Raw genomic sequence first — 14,247 nt, 5'->3', positions numbered from 1 at the left:
AAAGTTGGTCCATTATTCATACCCCCTGTACTATCGTCGGCTTCAAATTTGTTGTTCCTTGAAAGTGCTGATTACGAAAGTTGCCTAGGTGTACATTTAAAAATGGGCCTTATTAATTCATACCTAATCAGCAATATGGATAAGAAACAGACTAGCCCAGTGAATATAGAGCAAATATTTTATTGACGGTATCACCCTCTTGATTAACTAAAAAAAATTATACCACTGCTGAACAGAAAAGAAATACTAGCCGAACAGGTTATCGTCCTCGCTGTCCCAAGAAGTGCTGAAAAACCAGGAGAAGATAATGATACTCAAGTATATTATCAGACCACCGACCATACTCATAATACAGCTCACAGAGCCAATTAACTGGCAGTGGTAGAATACAAAGGGCAACACAATACCACTCGTTACCATCATACTTGTCAGGAAATGGCCAAAATCACGGGCATTGTTGGTAGTATCAGACATGAAATCAGAGGTATCATAGCCTTTCCTTCCAAACAGTGAGTTTGGGATCGGTGCCAGTAAAAATATAAGTGTGCCAAATAGAGGGTAGTAATTGTGATATAAGGCACAGCTTAATATAACAAACAGGAAACCAGAAGCTAAAAATCCTGATAGGGATATAATTCTAGTAAGTGGCGAAATCCTCAATTCCATTGTTATTCTTATAATATTGTGTGGGTATAATCTTTTATAAAGGTGCTTATCTCTTTGCTTAAAAAAAAGTCACTGGGTATCCCGACAGATATAGATGATCTCAGGGTTATCCGATTAATTAAAGTTTTATCAGACTCTGGTGGTTGCGTTACCTTATAACGGTATTATGTGGTTCGAGCTGTTAGGTGGCTTTACTGTCTTCTTGATACATTCGGACCCTTTTCTCGCTGCAAGGGGAAGGACTCCAGGATTCGGCGAAGCTTAGAAAAAGTCACTGTGAGATGATAATTCTACTGCCAAAAGAAGTGAACAGGCAAGATAATACGAAATGAGGTCAAGTTGTTATAGAAGAACATCGTGTCTGTTATAATAGCAGGTATGTAATTACAGTTTTATTTTAAGGTAGGTATATACAAAGTTATCTTTAAACTAAAACAATCTGTTAGCTTATTTTATTAACAAAAATTCATAAATATAATGAAAACGAGACATGGCAAGTAATATCCCTTTAAGGTTATAATAACAAATACTTGTGTCTTGAATTGTTTTACTATGTGGAAGACCTATCGTCTCTAAATTAGGTGTTTTTAGTTCAACCTTATGAAATGCTTAAAACGACAGTTGTAAAACAAATTGCAACAGAGAAAATTCGCAAGTGCACAAACAAATGTGTCTGTCTTATGAATAAATGTAAAATTTGAGCACTTGGGTATGACTGGGGGAGTATCCATCAAGAGTGGATTAATGTTATTTACATGACTTGAAATATGATGACTATCCTCCAATAGGAACCCATCCATGGTCTATTATTAGTTCAACTGGAATCTTGAAGATTAAGTCTATTGCTTGTTTTCTGGATTTTCAGAGGAACCACTGTTAGAGTTTCCATCGTTACCTTGGTTCTTGTACATTTGTTCGAACAACTTCATGGAAGAGGTTTGCAGTTCGTCAGTCTTTGTCTTCAGCTGTTCAGCATCGACTTCTTCGCCGGCTTGAACTCTTGCAACAAGCTCCTTTAGAGCGGCGACTTCGTCCTTAACCTTTTGAGATTCAGCCTTATCTAGCTTTCCTTCAAATTCCTTCAAAGAGTTTTCAGTATCGTTGGCCAATTGGTCAGCCTTGTTAGCGGTCTCAATGGCTTGTCTTCTAGCTTCATCCTGGGACTTGAACTTCTCGGCATCATTGACCATTTGTTCAATTTCGGCATCAGACAAACCGGAAGAACCAGCAACAGTAATGGATGCGTCCTTGTTAGTAGCTTTGTCTCTGGCAGACACATTGATGATACCATCAGCATCAATGTCGAAAGTAACTTCGATTTGTGGAACACCCTTTGGAGCTGGTGGAATACCAGATAAGTTGAAGTTGCCGATCAACTTGTTGTCTCTGACCAATTCTCTCTCACCTTGGAAGACTCTAATCTCGACGGAAGTCTGACCAGCAGCAGCAGTGGAGAAAATTTGAGACTTTTTGGTTGGGATGGTTGTGTTTCTTGGAATCAATCTAGTGAAGACACCGCCCAAAGTTTCAATACCTAGAGACAATGGGGTGACATCCAACAACAAGACATCAGTGACTTCACCGGATAAGACAGCACCTTGAATAGCAGCACCAATGGCCACAGCTTCGTCTGGGTTGACGGCCTTGGATGGTTCCTTACCGAACAGTTGCTTAACGGTTTCAACAACCTTTGGCATTCTAGACATACCACCAACCAATAGGACATCTGAGATGTCAGAGGTAGATAAGTTGGCATCTTTCAAAGCCTTCTTAACTGGGTCAATGGTCTTCTTGATCAAAGGTTCGGTCAAAGTCTCAAATTGGGCTCTGCTGAACTTCATGTTGATATGTTTTGGACCAGATGCATCGGCTGTGATAAATGGCAAGTTGATTTCAGTAGAAACGGTAGAGGACAGTTCGATCTTGGCCTTCTCTGCGGCTTCTCTGATTCTCTGAATAGCCATACGGTCGTTTTCCAGGTCGATACCGGATTCGGCTTTGAAACGAGAGACGATTTCTCTCAATAGAACGATATCGAAATCTTCACCACCCAAGTGAGTGTCACCGTTAGTGGACTTAACTTCGAAGACACCGTTGTCGATATCTAGGATAGAGATATCGAAAGTACCACCACCCAAGTCGAAGACGGCGACGACCTTAGCGTCAGCCTTTTCTAGACCGTAAGCCAAAGCGGCAGCAGTTGGCTCGTTAACAACACGCAAAACATTCAAACCGACAATTTGACCGGCATCTTTGGTGGCTTGTCTTTGAGAGTCGTTGAAGTAGGCTGGGACAGTGACGACAGCGTTCTTAGCTGGCTTACCTAGGTAAGCTTCAGCGGTCTCCTTCATCTTGTTCAGAACGAAACCACCAACTTGAGCTGGCGAGTAACGCTGGCCTCTAGCCTCCACCCAAGCGTCACCGTTAGTGTGCTTGACGATCTTGTATGGAACTTGCTTGATGTCTCTTTGTACTTCGGCGTCCTCGAAACGACGACCGATCAAACGCTTAGTGGCAAACAAGGTGTTCTCCGGGTTCACAACGGCCTGACGCTTGGCTGGAATACCAACCAATCTCTCGCCTTCCTTGGTGAAAGCCACAACAGACGGCGTGGTTCTGGCACCCTCGGCATTCTCAATGATCTTTGGAACTTTACCTTCCATAACCGCAACAGCAGAGTTAGTGGTACCCAAATCAATACCAATAACTTGCCCTTGCACCTTGGTAGACTGCAATCTCTTGCACACACGAGCATTCTGCACAATTCTCCTAGCGCCCAACATCGTTACTTTTTGTGTATTATAAGTGTATCCCGCTTTGCTTTACGCCAAAGTACTCTATCTACAGTTATAGCCGCCGTTCCAACCGCCGAAAGCAACGGAAGGGCCCCCCCGCTACACCCTTCCCTTTTATACTTTTTTTTCTTGGCAGTTCTGAAGAAGGGGTTAGTGTGAGTTCGCTCGATCTTCCAGGAATCAAGAGGTAAAAGACCTGAAAACACAGAAACCCTCGCACACCCCCCTCGCCTATTCAAGATCACTGGCTCTTTTTTCGAGAATTCGGTCGAAACTTCGGCGATACCGCGACAAGAAACCCTAAATCTCTAGGGTTCTCTGTTCTCTGTTAGCTGCCTGGCTTAATAACGCTGGAGTGAGTTTGTGAGCATGAACTGTGAAGTGTGCAACTTTTTAGGGTTTAGGGCTTGTAGTTTGGTGGGGGGTGGGGGCGGGGAGGGTCTCCATATACCTATGCACGTATATATCACATGTTTTTTCACTTCATATACCAAACATAAGCTAAGTGAAGTTGCTCATCTGTGATTTGGGCTATATTCCACTGACTAGTCTTATTGGTGTATATATGGTCTCTCTCAGGGTTGGTGGGGGTTTAACCATGGATAGAGTGCCTGTGATTGATCTGGATGAAGTGTCTGACGACGTGGCGTTGCAAAAAGTGCTGAGGAGCATACTGTTGGGCCACGATACGTTCTTGCTGAAGAACTATGCGAACCGGGAGAAGCTCGACTTGGAGCTTAGCCAGCTCTCGCCGATTGATGTCTCGCAAGGGTTTGACTCGAACTTCACCGGTGCGCTGCAGTTGGAAGACGACGTGGTCCTGGAACAGTACATCGCTACCACGGACGCTGCGTTCAAGTTTGCGAGGGAGGCGAAGGACCCGATGTTGAGGAAAGTGAGCTCTAGGCTGCTGAAAGTGTTGATGTACTTCTCACAGCTGTGTCTAAGGAGTCTTGATATCAACGGAGTTACATTGGATGATTCCCATCACTCGACAAAGCTGGTTCGTTACTACCACCCAACTGAAGTTGAGAAAGCAGTGTTACCTGACGGGTCTGACTTGGAGTTTGAGTACGAAGCATCAGAGTTCAACACTGTGAGAACACCAGGGATCTTGTCTGTCATACCCGTGGCTAGAAATGTACGAGTGAAACCATCCACTATGAGCAACGATGAAAACGTATGGATCACTATAGATGAACCCGATTGTCTTCTGTTGCATACCGGCGAGCTATTGGCAAAGGAGTCTCGCCACATGCACTCCACATCGCCACTACAGATTAATATGAAGAAGAACGTCGTCCAATTGACTTTGCTTCCTGCTTTGGGTTACAAATCACCAGATGCTAACACCACGTTGGCTCAAGATTTCCTTGAAGAACAGATACTGGAGTTTAAAAAAGTGTCACAAGTCTACTATCCTCGCGAATTTTCTATACTGCAATTGAAAGAGAAGATAAGTTTCGTGAAAGCATTGTTCAATGTTGCTGAAACAGTTGTTTCATTACACCAGATGTCTAGAGCTAGTAATAGAGATCCATTGCTACATGATCTACTTCCACAAATATCCAATATGATGAATAGGAAAGTGTCTAGCAATGACTTCTTAAAAATAGTGACTGTATGGCCACAAGCGTATAAGGTGGATTACAACTCTAATGGTGAACTCATGGTGAATCTACCAAAAAAGGACCCCTTGGCGATGCTAACTAACAACTCCAGAAAACTTGATTTTGTTAAAAAGTTGGAAGAATGGTATGAAAACGTAACGAAATCACAAGAGATCCCAGACGATATTCCTGTTTATAAGATTGGTAAAAGACGTGGCAGTGATGGGCAGGGTTCCATTTCCATAGCGAATACGAACATCAAGTTAGCTAATACAAGACCTATTGCCTCACCAGCCAAATACATAAGTAATCCAAAAGAAAAATTCCAAAACTTAGAACGTCCTCACGACTCGCAGGAGAATTTACTAGAGAGATTAAGAGAAAGAGAGAGAAGATCTGCCGCCCTTCTATCACAGAGAAAACACAACTACGAACAATTCTTAACTGTAAAGATGAAACAGGTGTTTGAGATCATGTACTCATTGAGACCGAATGAACCTTACACTGCAACGTATTTGGCTACCTTAACCGTGGATAGCTTGCAAAATAGTAATAATCCCGTTGGATATGAAGAAGCAACAGATATCCTTGACAGACTTGAACGTCTTTTGGGGGATATATTGATTGTTCATACAGTTGATGGTGGTCTCAAAGTATACAGATGGGAACTGCTCGACAGAGACCAGTTTATGGAACTTCTTGACAAATACAAGAAACATAATACTACGAATATGTAATAGTAACGAATTTATGATATTAAATTAAATACATATAAATAAAATAAGACCTTAGTAATTAACATTAAAAATGTAACAAAACAAATATTTGTTCTTACAATGTTTGCATATGGACTGCTAACATAGTGGTCTAAATCATTGAATTCGGGTGTTAAACATGCATGAATGGTATCCAAAACATAAATAAAAAGATAGAAGTCATATAAAAAAAAGTTAACGACAACTGCAGGATTCGAACCTGCGCGGGCAGAGCCCAAAAGATTTCTAATCTTTCGCCTTAACCACTCGGCCAAGTTGCCATTATGTTCTCTGTTATATTAACCTGCAAAGTGATACTATAAGCACTCTACAAATCCGGCACTTTTCTTCTTCTAAATCTACTACTGCAGCATTATTAATTTGCTCATTTTGCTTCTAATGAGAGCAACGAGACATTGAGCTGGTGCTGTAATATTGAAAAAGGATACCAGGGCACCAATGCTCCTTGTCATGAAGAAAACTTGAAGCTTTTGAGTGTGCATGAGTGGATGGAGCTTTCCCGAGACTAAGAGCATCACATATAGGTATGCAAATCATCTTATGTTTAGTATTTGAATTAATTCTGAATTTGCTACTAAATAAAACGAGTTAATTTAATATTAAAAAGGATACAGAAAAAATAAATAAAAATAATGTTATAATGTTGTATATATGATCCTTTGAACAGTTTCTATATGCATCATAGGTAATCTATGACAGCATGTATGATTTGAACAAAAGGAAATTATCTTGATTCATAAAAGGTAAAAGGATTTTGGGCAGTCAATTGTAAATTAATCAAGTATCTTTCGAAGAAAATGAAATAAACAGAAAAATGCAAAACGAATAAAAAGCATTCTTTTTTTTTAAAAAAAAACAACCAACTATTCTTTTGACAATTAAATGTCTTTTATTCTCATTTATTCTCATTCCTTCTTATAATGTGTATTGAAAAAAACGGAGATTAACAATATAACTGATTTGCCCTTCCGAGTGTTAGAAAAATATAATTAATGAATGTGAGTATTTTTCTTTTAACCTTTTCCATCTTAGATCTTCAAATTATTTTAAAGAAAAATTCCCTTTACCTTCTCTGAATCATCTTGACTTAGTTAATTTGTGCATGTGTGGAATCTTAAAATAAAATAAAAATGTAAGAGGAAAAAAGAGAAATCATTATGGTTTTGTAAATTTGTAGGAATTCAAAAAAATCTGGAGCAAAGCTTATGTGCTAGGATGCTTAATCAGATCTTGGGGCTTCCTTGAAGGAGATAGCAGCTTCTTCACCCATGGCGGCGATGATAGTGACCATCAAGTCCTTACCTTCGTCGAAAGCAGCTTGCATTTGGTCACCCAATTCACCTTCTGGGTGTCTAACGTCATCCTTGGTGTCACCGTCCATGTTCATCAAGGACAAGAAACCGTCATCGATGTCCAACAATTGGAATTCAGTTCTCTTGACAACTGGGACTTCCATGTTGTGGGTGGATGGAGACAAATCTTCCAACTTCTTACCAGTGAAGATATCAATGGCGACCAAGTGGACCTTGGCGTGACCGTGCTTACCGGTCTTGGAAGTAGACATGTCGACAATCTTACATGGTCTACCCTTGATAACGACGAAACCGTTCTTTCTCAAAGCAGAACATTGCATTGGGTAAGTGGTGGAGGAACCAGCATCAGCGGTTTCAAAGGTGTGTTCTTCTTCAGCCATTGTGTATATATGTGTATGTGTATGTAGTGTGTTTGTGGGAGTTTCTGGGACTGCAATCAAAAGTAATGCCAAAGAATCCCAACGAATGACCCACTTTTATATACTTTTCCCAAGAACCACGTGAAAATTTTTTTCAACTCTCATCGACATCGTCGATTGAAAAAAAAAAAAATTTTTTTTTCAGCTTCATTCCAACACACAGAAAACGCAGCGCATTAAACTGGAATTACATCAACAATCTACAATGAATAATTATTATCACTGTAAGCATCACCGTGAGCACTACTGTGAACACTACTGTGAACACTACTGTGAGTACCACTGTGAAAACCACTGTGAACACCATAACGGCTTTCGTCGTCGAACTAAACCCTCCTGTTCTTGAAACCCGATACGTTGGATAGTATAGAAAGGGCACACAACTCACGATACTATTCCCGAAACAGCAGTTTGTATGGGAAGCCCCCTACACTTGAGCCCTGGAAGTGATATTCTTAGCTCTCTACAAGGAGGTCCTCTCAGTGGGTCTGGCAGTGGGTCTCTGAGTGACCTTCCCAGTACATCTCCCGGTATCTTTTCCAGTACCTCTCCCAGTACATCTCCCGGTGGCTTTCAAATAGTGTATTGAACAAGGAGTACGAGGGAGTTATCGGGATACCGGCTTGCCCAATAGGATCAAATATCACTGTAAGGGACCATCCCGTTACTGGACCTATCAGTAGTTAATAGACTTGTAATGCTCTAAGGGGATCAAAAGAACTCATCCCGCAAAAAATTTTTACTGGCAATACCGGAGGTAAGTCTCGAGGATTGAGACTTCTCTATTTGTATATAAATATCCACTCAACTCTCGACACATTCATACCCACCTCTTGGACTTCGAATTCTTGTCTTGCAATCTTGTTCAGCCAGAATCATAAACAAACAATACAACTGACAAATACATATCCATAATGAGTGAAAAGAAAGGTGCTACTTTATTCAAGACCAGATGTCTACAATGCCACACCGTTGAAAAGGGCGGTCCAAACAAGGTTGGTCCAAACCTACACGGTATCTTCGGTAGAAAGTCAGGCCAAGCCGCTGGCTACTCCTACACCGACGCCAACATCAAGAAGAACGTCACTTGGGATGAGGACAACATGTCCGATTACTTGACTAACCCTAAGAAGTACATCCCAGGTACCAAGATGGCTTTCGGTGGTCTAAAGAAAGAGAAGGACAGAAAGGACTTGATCGCCTACTTGAAGAAGGCCACTTCCGATTGAGCTCCTATGAAAACAAAAGGAAAAATCACGCATTTTTAGTCATAACATCCCTCAGTAAGGGCTATTTATTTTTTTCTCTTCTAAAGGAATAAGAGACTATAACCTCTTATCACAAAATTTATCTCAATATTCCATCGGACTACTAAAAACTATCCCCCACCCATATTTATTTTTTTGACTTCAATTCTTCATGATGATTTAGAAATTTTCAATCTGTTATATCTATTAAGTATATATATCTAATACACACCCTAGGTGTGAATACAAAACTACATGTACATATACTACAAAACTCCTAAGGATACTTTTCTCCTCTAATTGAACTCCGAAATGGTGTCATAAAAAAATTCATAGTTATGTAATAGTATGTACTTTAAGGTAAGGTACGTATGCACAGATTTCATAAAAGGTATTTTCTTCAGAATGTATGTGAATCAACGTTTGATATAAAAAAACTCATTAAAAAAAGTCGTAGCACCTATTTAGACCCGCTTGTCTTCTTCAACAGACAGCGGTCTGCGGTCTCGTCCTCGTCGTCGCCCTCGTCCTCCTTTGCCTCTTCTTTCACTGCCTCTTTCAACGATGACATATCAAATGCACTACTGGACAACTTCCTTTCCTCAATTTCTTCCTCTTCACTCTTAGCCTTAGATTCACGTACTTTCTCAGTGTTGTACTTCTCCTTGTTCTTTTGAGATAAGATGTGAGTGAAAGATTTCTGTTGCTCTCTGACGTTCCAGTTCATGGTTCTGCTGATGGAGTTAATGAACTCAATTGGAGAGGACTCAACAGTTGGGAACACGTAAGGACTGGCAGAAATGGTGATGAAATCACCTTGCTTCAACTCGCAACGGTCCTTACCGTCGAAACCAGCCCAGGCAGTACCCCTGGCCTTCAGGGATACTTTAACCTTCAGTGTCATACTGTCAGGTAATATGATAGGCCTGAAGCTCAATGTATGTGGGCAGATAGGCGTGACTGCAATGGCGTTCACTGTTGGGTAAATCAGGGACCCACCGGCACTCAATGAATAAGCTGTAGAACCAGTAGGGGTGGCGATGATCAGACCATCAGCCTGGGCCACAGTCATCAGGTTGCCGTCCCCATAAAGCTCCAACATGGAGATAAATGGCGAAGGGCCACGATCTATGGTGACCTCGTTCAATATGTGGTGGGTATCGATGTGTTCGACCACGCAGATCTTCTTACCGGTTTCGGGATCAACCTCTGGTTCGTGTCTGCGGTAGACTTTACATTCCAACCTCATTCTTAAGTTAGTCTTTACTTTAGAGTTCAGAATCTTTGTCAAGTCTGTCCTGAAGTCTTCGAATTTGAAGTTGGTTAGGAAACCGAGGGACCCCAGGGAGAAAGACATCACAGGTGGCACATGTCTCTGGAACAAGGATGAGACGAACAGCACTGTACCGTCACCGCCCAACGTAATCACCAGGTCGAAGAAGACGTCGTTCTCGTCGATGAACTCCTTAGTCCAGTACTTGATACGCGACTGTCTGCACTTGCTGTCCTTTGCGAGCTCCTGTGCGGCAAACTTGTCGTTGTGCTCTAGCTCCTTGTCCACATAGACAGTGACCTGTGGGAAGTGCACCAGCAGCCATTCCACCAGCTCACGAGTCAGGAAGTACAGCGAGATGTCGTTCAGCTTGGTGACGATCATCAGGTTCTGTACGTCGAGCTCCACCTTCGTGTTGGAGATGTCCCTGCTCAGCAACCGCACGCCGTACGCGGTCGAGGCGTACTGGAAGTGCGTGTTGCTGCTCTTGGAAGTGTTGTGCGCGGACATCGACATGGAGGGCGACCGCTCGCTCGAGATCCTCCGCAGCATGTCCTTGGCGTTGCTGATATCGAGCGCCACGTCCGAGTCGTGTCTCGAGGTGTCCTGGTTGGCGATCTTGTACTCGCTGGCACTGGAGCTGGACTCCTCGGCATCGGCGAGCCACTTCTGCAGCGCCTTCTCCTTGGTGCAGCTGTCTGTGCGTTTCATTTCCTCCATCCTTTATAGATTGTCAGTTATGTCAAGTACCAAGTGGGAAGTAGCAATCAAGTAGCAAGTATCAAGTACGCTTTATTCAATGTCTCAAATGGTAATTTCAGCATCTGCGCATCCCCCCCCTTTGAATCATTTTTTCAACCCGTTGGCTGAAAAAAATTTGAAGAGGCAGGGACAGTGATAGTAGTGATAGTAGTGGCAGTGGCAGTGGCAGTGACAGCAAGATGAGTCGCAACGTTGATAAGAGCCAGACGGTGCTGGCGCTGTACCAGGAGCACAAGGCTGAGTCCCGGCGGGACTACAATCGGTACAAGCGGCCGCGGGTTGAGTCCGTGCGCGACCCTGCGGAGGCGAGGGAGTGGTACAAGCAGACGCTGCGGGAGGTGGGCGAGTGCACGAACCGGCTGTACGACCCGCTGCTGAGCGAGGAGCAAGTGCGGGAGTGCAACGCGCGTGTGAACCAGCTGATACAGGAGAGCCAGCGGTGGTCGCGGCACCTGCGACGGTTCAAGCAGCGCCAGCGGCCGCCAGTGTATGGCGGCGTGGTGGTGAACGGTGTGCGGTACATAGGGCGAGCACGCGAGCTGCCCGAGGCGCGCAAGCGGCCCACCGCTGCGCGGCAGTTCACCGTCAAGCGCGCTAAGTACGTTGACTTTAGCGACAATGGCGACTTTAGTGACAATGGCGACTACCGCGGCACGAGCGAGCGATTGCGGAAGGCACATGGCATCGCGCAGCAGGAGAGCGTGCTGGTGGAGCCACCCACCCAGCAGCAGATGGAGGAGTACCTGGTAGAGCGACGCAAGCGCCAACTGCTGCACCAGCTAAACCTGTAACGCCAGCATATACAACATACAATACTGTCTATACACTATACAATACACTCCATACACTATACAATACACTCCATACACTATACTCTACACTCCATACACTATACAACATACAATACACTCTGTAATGATGCAATAGAGAAGGGTCCAGAAGAGATCTGAAATTCCAGTTAATCCCTCGAAGGGGGTGTACGGGCCCACTGTGCCCCTCCAATCCCAGATGTGGACACCGCACGGCTCTGCAGGGATCGCTGGACAAGTACGTGGCCGTGCGGTATATTGCTCACACAGAGACACACAGAGACACAGAGACCACAGCACAACACAACAGACACCCTGTCCACAGAGAGGAAAAAAGCAATTCTTTCGTGCCCAGAGAAACGGGGCAGGGCAGCAAAAAAAAGAAAGATACAAGAGAACAGCACAAGATGCACTCAGCTCATTGACTAGCACAAGCATTGCACAAGTGGCACAAGCATTGCACAAGCACAGAGCTGAAAAAAGAACTTGAAAAAGCCATTAGCTAACAAGAAGCTACAAGCTACAACTATAACTACTACTACAACTACAACTACAACTACAATTACAACTACAAGCTACTAGCTAGACTACAACTAGCATCGTTTCTTTTTGGATTGGCAAATGAGTAATTTGTTGGAAAATTTTTCTTGCTGATCTGTACTTTTAAAAATGTTTATATATATAATACTGGTAGGGAAATAACAAACACTAATTCAATCTTGAACCAAAACAGAAACATCCCCCCCATAAAATAAAATGACTACTGAACTACCACCACAATATACCAGTGCTTCCAATGACCTGCGTTCCGACACTTTCACCACTCCTACCAGGAAGATGAAGGAGGCTGCTCTGGAGGCTTCTATTGGTGACGCTGTCTACAACGAGGACGTCGACACCATCCGTCTCGAGCAGCACGTCGCAAAGCTGGCCGGTATGGAGGCCGGTCTGTTCTGTGTCTCCGGTACGCTGTCCAACCAAATCGCTCTGAGAGCGCACTTGTACCAGCCACCTTACTCCATCCTGTGCGACTACAGAGCGCACGTCTACACACACGAGGCAGCTGGTCTGGCCATCCTGTCCCAAGCCATGGTCGTCCCAGTGATCCCATCCAATGGCAACTACATGACCCTCGAGGACATCAAGAGCCACTATGTCCCAGACGATGGTGACATCCACGGTGCCCCAACCAAGGTCATCTCCCTGGAGAACACCTTGCATGGTATCATCTACCCGCTAGAAGAACTGGTCCGCATCAAGGCCTGGTGTATGGAGAACGGCCTCAAGCTGCACTGTGACGGTGCCCGTATCTGGAACGCAGCCGCTGAGTCCGGTGTCCCACTGAAACAGTTCGGTGAACTCTTCGACTCCATCTCCATCTGCCTGTCAAAGTCCATGGGTGCCCCAATGGGCTCCATCCTGGTCGGTAACACCAAGTTCATCAAGAAGTGTAACCACTTCAGAAAGCAGCAAGGTGGTGGTGTAAGACAATCAGGTATGCTATCCAGAATGGCCCTCTGCAACATCGACGCCGACTGGAAGTCAAACCTACTGTACTCCCACAGACTAGCCCACAACTTGGCAGACTTCTGTAAAGAAAAGGGTATCCCTCTCGAGTCCCCAGCCGACACTAACTTCGTCTTCGTCGACTTGAGAGCAGCAAAGATGAACCCTGACGTCCTGGTTAAGAAAGGTCTGAAATACGGTGTAAAGCTGATGGGTGGTAGAATCTCCTTCCACTACCAAGTCTCAGAAGAATCCTTGGAAAAGGTAAAACTGGCTTTGCTCGAAGCCTTCGAATACTCTAAGGAACACCCATTCGATGAAAACGGAGCTACTAAGATCTACCGTAGTGCCTCCACCGAAGTCGACATCGAAGGTAACGCTATCCAAGAGATCAAGACTTACAAGTACTAATCTTGTAAACGCATACTCAAGAAGCACTCTGTGTGTATGATGAACAGCGACTCCTCCCCCAAACACAAGAGTTGACTAAATTTTTTTTTTCATTGCCTTTTCATTCACAACAATACAATCAAAGGGTGAAGCCAACGATATTTTTGCTTTCTTTTTATCTTTATTTCCCTAAAATATCCAAAATAACATGATCTTATTACTTTAACTTTAACTTAACGATAGAGCAACATTTTTTTTTCAATTATTTTTTTTATCAAACTACAATAAAAAATAATTACAATTCCAAAAATTTACATTAACAATTTCTTTTAATGATTATTTTTTTTCTGACACTACACATGTCTTGAACAATTTACATTCAATTTCATTATACTTTTATTTTTTGTATATTTATAATAATATTAATATTATTCAATCCTGCTTTCATAGACTTTTGACGCCTTTTTTTCTTTCAAATTACTAAAATAAAAAAAGGTAACAAATGTATTAGTCTTTGAAGAGAAGATCAGTAGCTTGTCTTAATTATAGTACCGATCAACATCGGGCTGCCAAGGAATTTCGTCCTATCGGTGCTCACACCTTTTGCTACAGACACTCATCCCTACACACTCTGTCACACACCCGATTTTAGGACAATCGTAGCTTTTTAGTAAGCAACAA

The 14,247-nt window shown here is 43.2% G+C and overlaps 8 protein-coding genes and 1 non-coding gene across 9 annotated transcripts; 4 read left to right on the top strand and 5 right to left on the bottom strand.

Annotated features, from left to right (window-relative positions):
* Nucleotides 1-246: 246 nt before the first annotated feature.
* Nucleotides 247-666, bottom strand: VPS55 (Vps55p; the record flags this gene model as incomplete). Its single annotated transcript, XM_447320.1, has 1 exon — nt 247-666. One exon carries the CDS (start codon nt 664-666, stop codon nt 247-249), a length of 420 nt encoding a protein of 139 aa, XP_447320.1.
* An 839-nt stretch (nt 667-1,505) lies between these two features.
* SSC1 (Hsp70 family ATPase SSC1) lies at nt 1,506-3,449 on the bottom strand (the record flags this gene model as incomplete). The annotated part of the gene is made up of 1 exon (XM_447319.1): nt 1,506-3,449. One exon carries the CDS (start codon nt 3,447-3,449, stop codon nt 1,506-1,508), a length of 1,944 nt encoding a protein of 647 aa, XP_447319.1.
* Nucleotides 3,450-4,026: 577 nt separating this feature from the next.
* TAH11 (Tah11p) lies at nt 4,027-5,808 on the top strand (the record flags this gene model as incomplete). The annotated part of the gene is made up of 1 exon (XM_447318.1): nt 4,027-5,808. The coding sequence occupies one exon, from the start codon at nt 4,027-4,029 to the stop codon at nt 5,806-5,808; it is 1,782 nt and encodes a 593-aa protein (XP_447318.1).
* Nucleotides 5,809-6,025: 217 nt separating this feature from the next.
* On the bottom strand, nt 6,026-6,107 carry tS(AGA)3. The gene has a single exon. It is a non-coding gene; the product is annotated as a tRNA-Ser (tRNA).
* A 959-nt stretch (nt 6,108-7,066) lies between these two features.
* ANB1 (translation elongation factor eIF-5A) lies at nt 7,067-7,540 on the bottom strand (the record flags this gene model as incomplete). The annotated part of the gene is made up of 1 exon (XM_447317.1): nt 7,067-7,540. The coding sequence occupies one exon, from the start codon at nt 7,538-7,540 to the stop codon at nt 7,067-7,069; it is 474 nt and encodes a 157-aa protein (XP_447317.1).
* Nucleotides 7,541-8,493: 953 nt separating this feature from the next.
* Nucleotides 8,494-8,808, top strand: CYC1 (cytochrome c; the record flags this gene model as incomplete). The annotated part of the gene is made up of 1 exon (XM_447316.1): nt 8,494-8,808. One exon carries the CDS (start codon nt 8,494-8,496, stop codon nt 8,806-8,808), a length of 315 nt encoding a protein of 104 aa, XP_447316.1.
* Nucleotides 8,809-9,286: 478 nt separating this feature from the next.
* Nucleotides 9,287-10,819, bottom strand: UTR1 (NADH/NAD(+) kinase; the record flags this gene model as incomplete). Its single annotated transcript, XM_447315.1, has 1 exon — nt 9,287-10,819. One exon carries the CDS (start codon nt 10,817-10,819, stop codon nt 9,287-9,289), a length of 1,533 nt encoding a protein of 510 aa, XP_447315.1.
* Nucleotides 10,820-11,040: 221 nt separating this feature from the next.
* Nucleotides 11,041-11,652, top strand: ISY1 (Isy1p; the record flags this gene model as incomplete). Its single annotated transcript, XM_447314.1, has 1 exon — nt 11,041-11,652. One exon carries the CDS (start codon nt 11,041-11,043, stop codon nt 11,650-11,652), a length of 612 nt encoding a protein of 203 aa, XP_447314.1.
* A 774-nt stretch (nt 11,653-12,426) lies between these two features.
* On the top strand, nt 12,427-13,587 carry GLY1 (threonine aldolase GLY1; the record flags this gene model as incomplete). The annotated part of the gene is made up of 1 exon (XM_447313.1): nt 12,427-13,587. The coding sequence occupies one exon, from the start codon at nt 12,427-12,429 to the stop codon at nt 13,585-13,587; it is 1,161 nt and encodes a 386-aa protein (XP_447313.1).
* Nucleotides 13,588-14,247: the final 660 nt, after the last annotated feature.

The sequence above is a fragment of the Nakaseomyces glabratus genome, chromosome I (genome assembly GCF_010111755.1).
Source record: "Nakaseomyces glabratus chromosome I, complete sequence".
NCBI lineage: Eukaryota > Fungi > Ascomycota > Saccharomycetes > Saccharomycetales > Saccharomycetaceae > Nakaseomyces > Nakaseomyces glabratus.
Note: the sequence above shows the minus strand (reverse complement) of the source record. Positions and strands in the feature narration are given on the sequence as shown.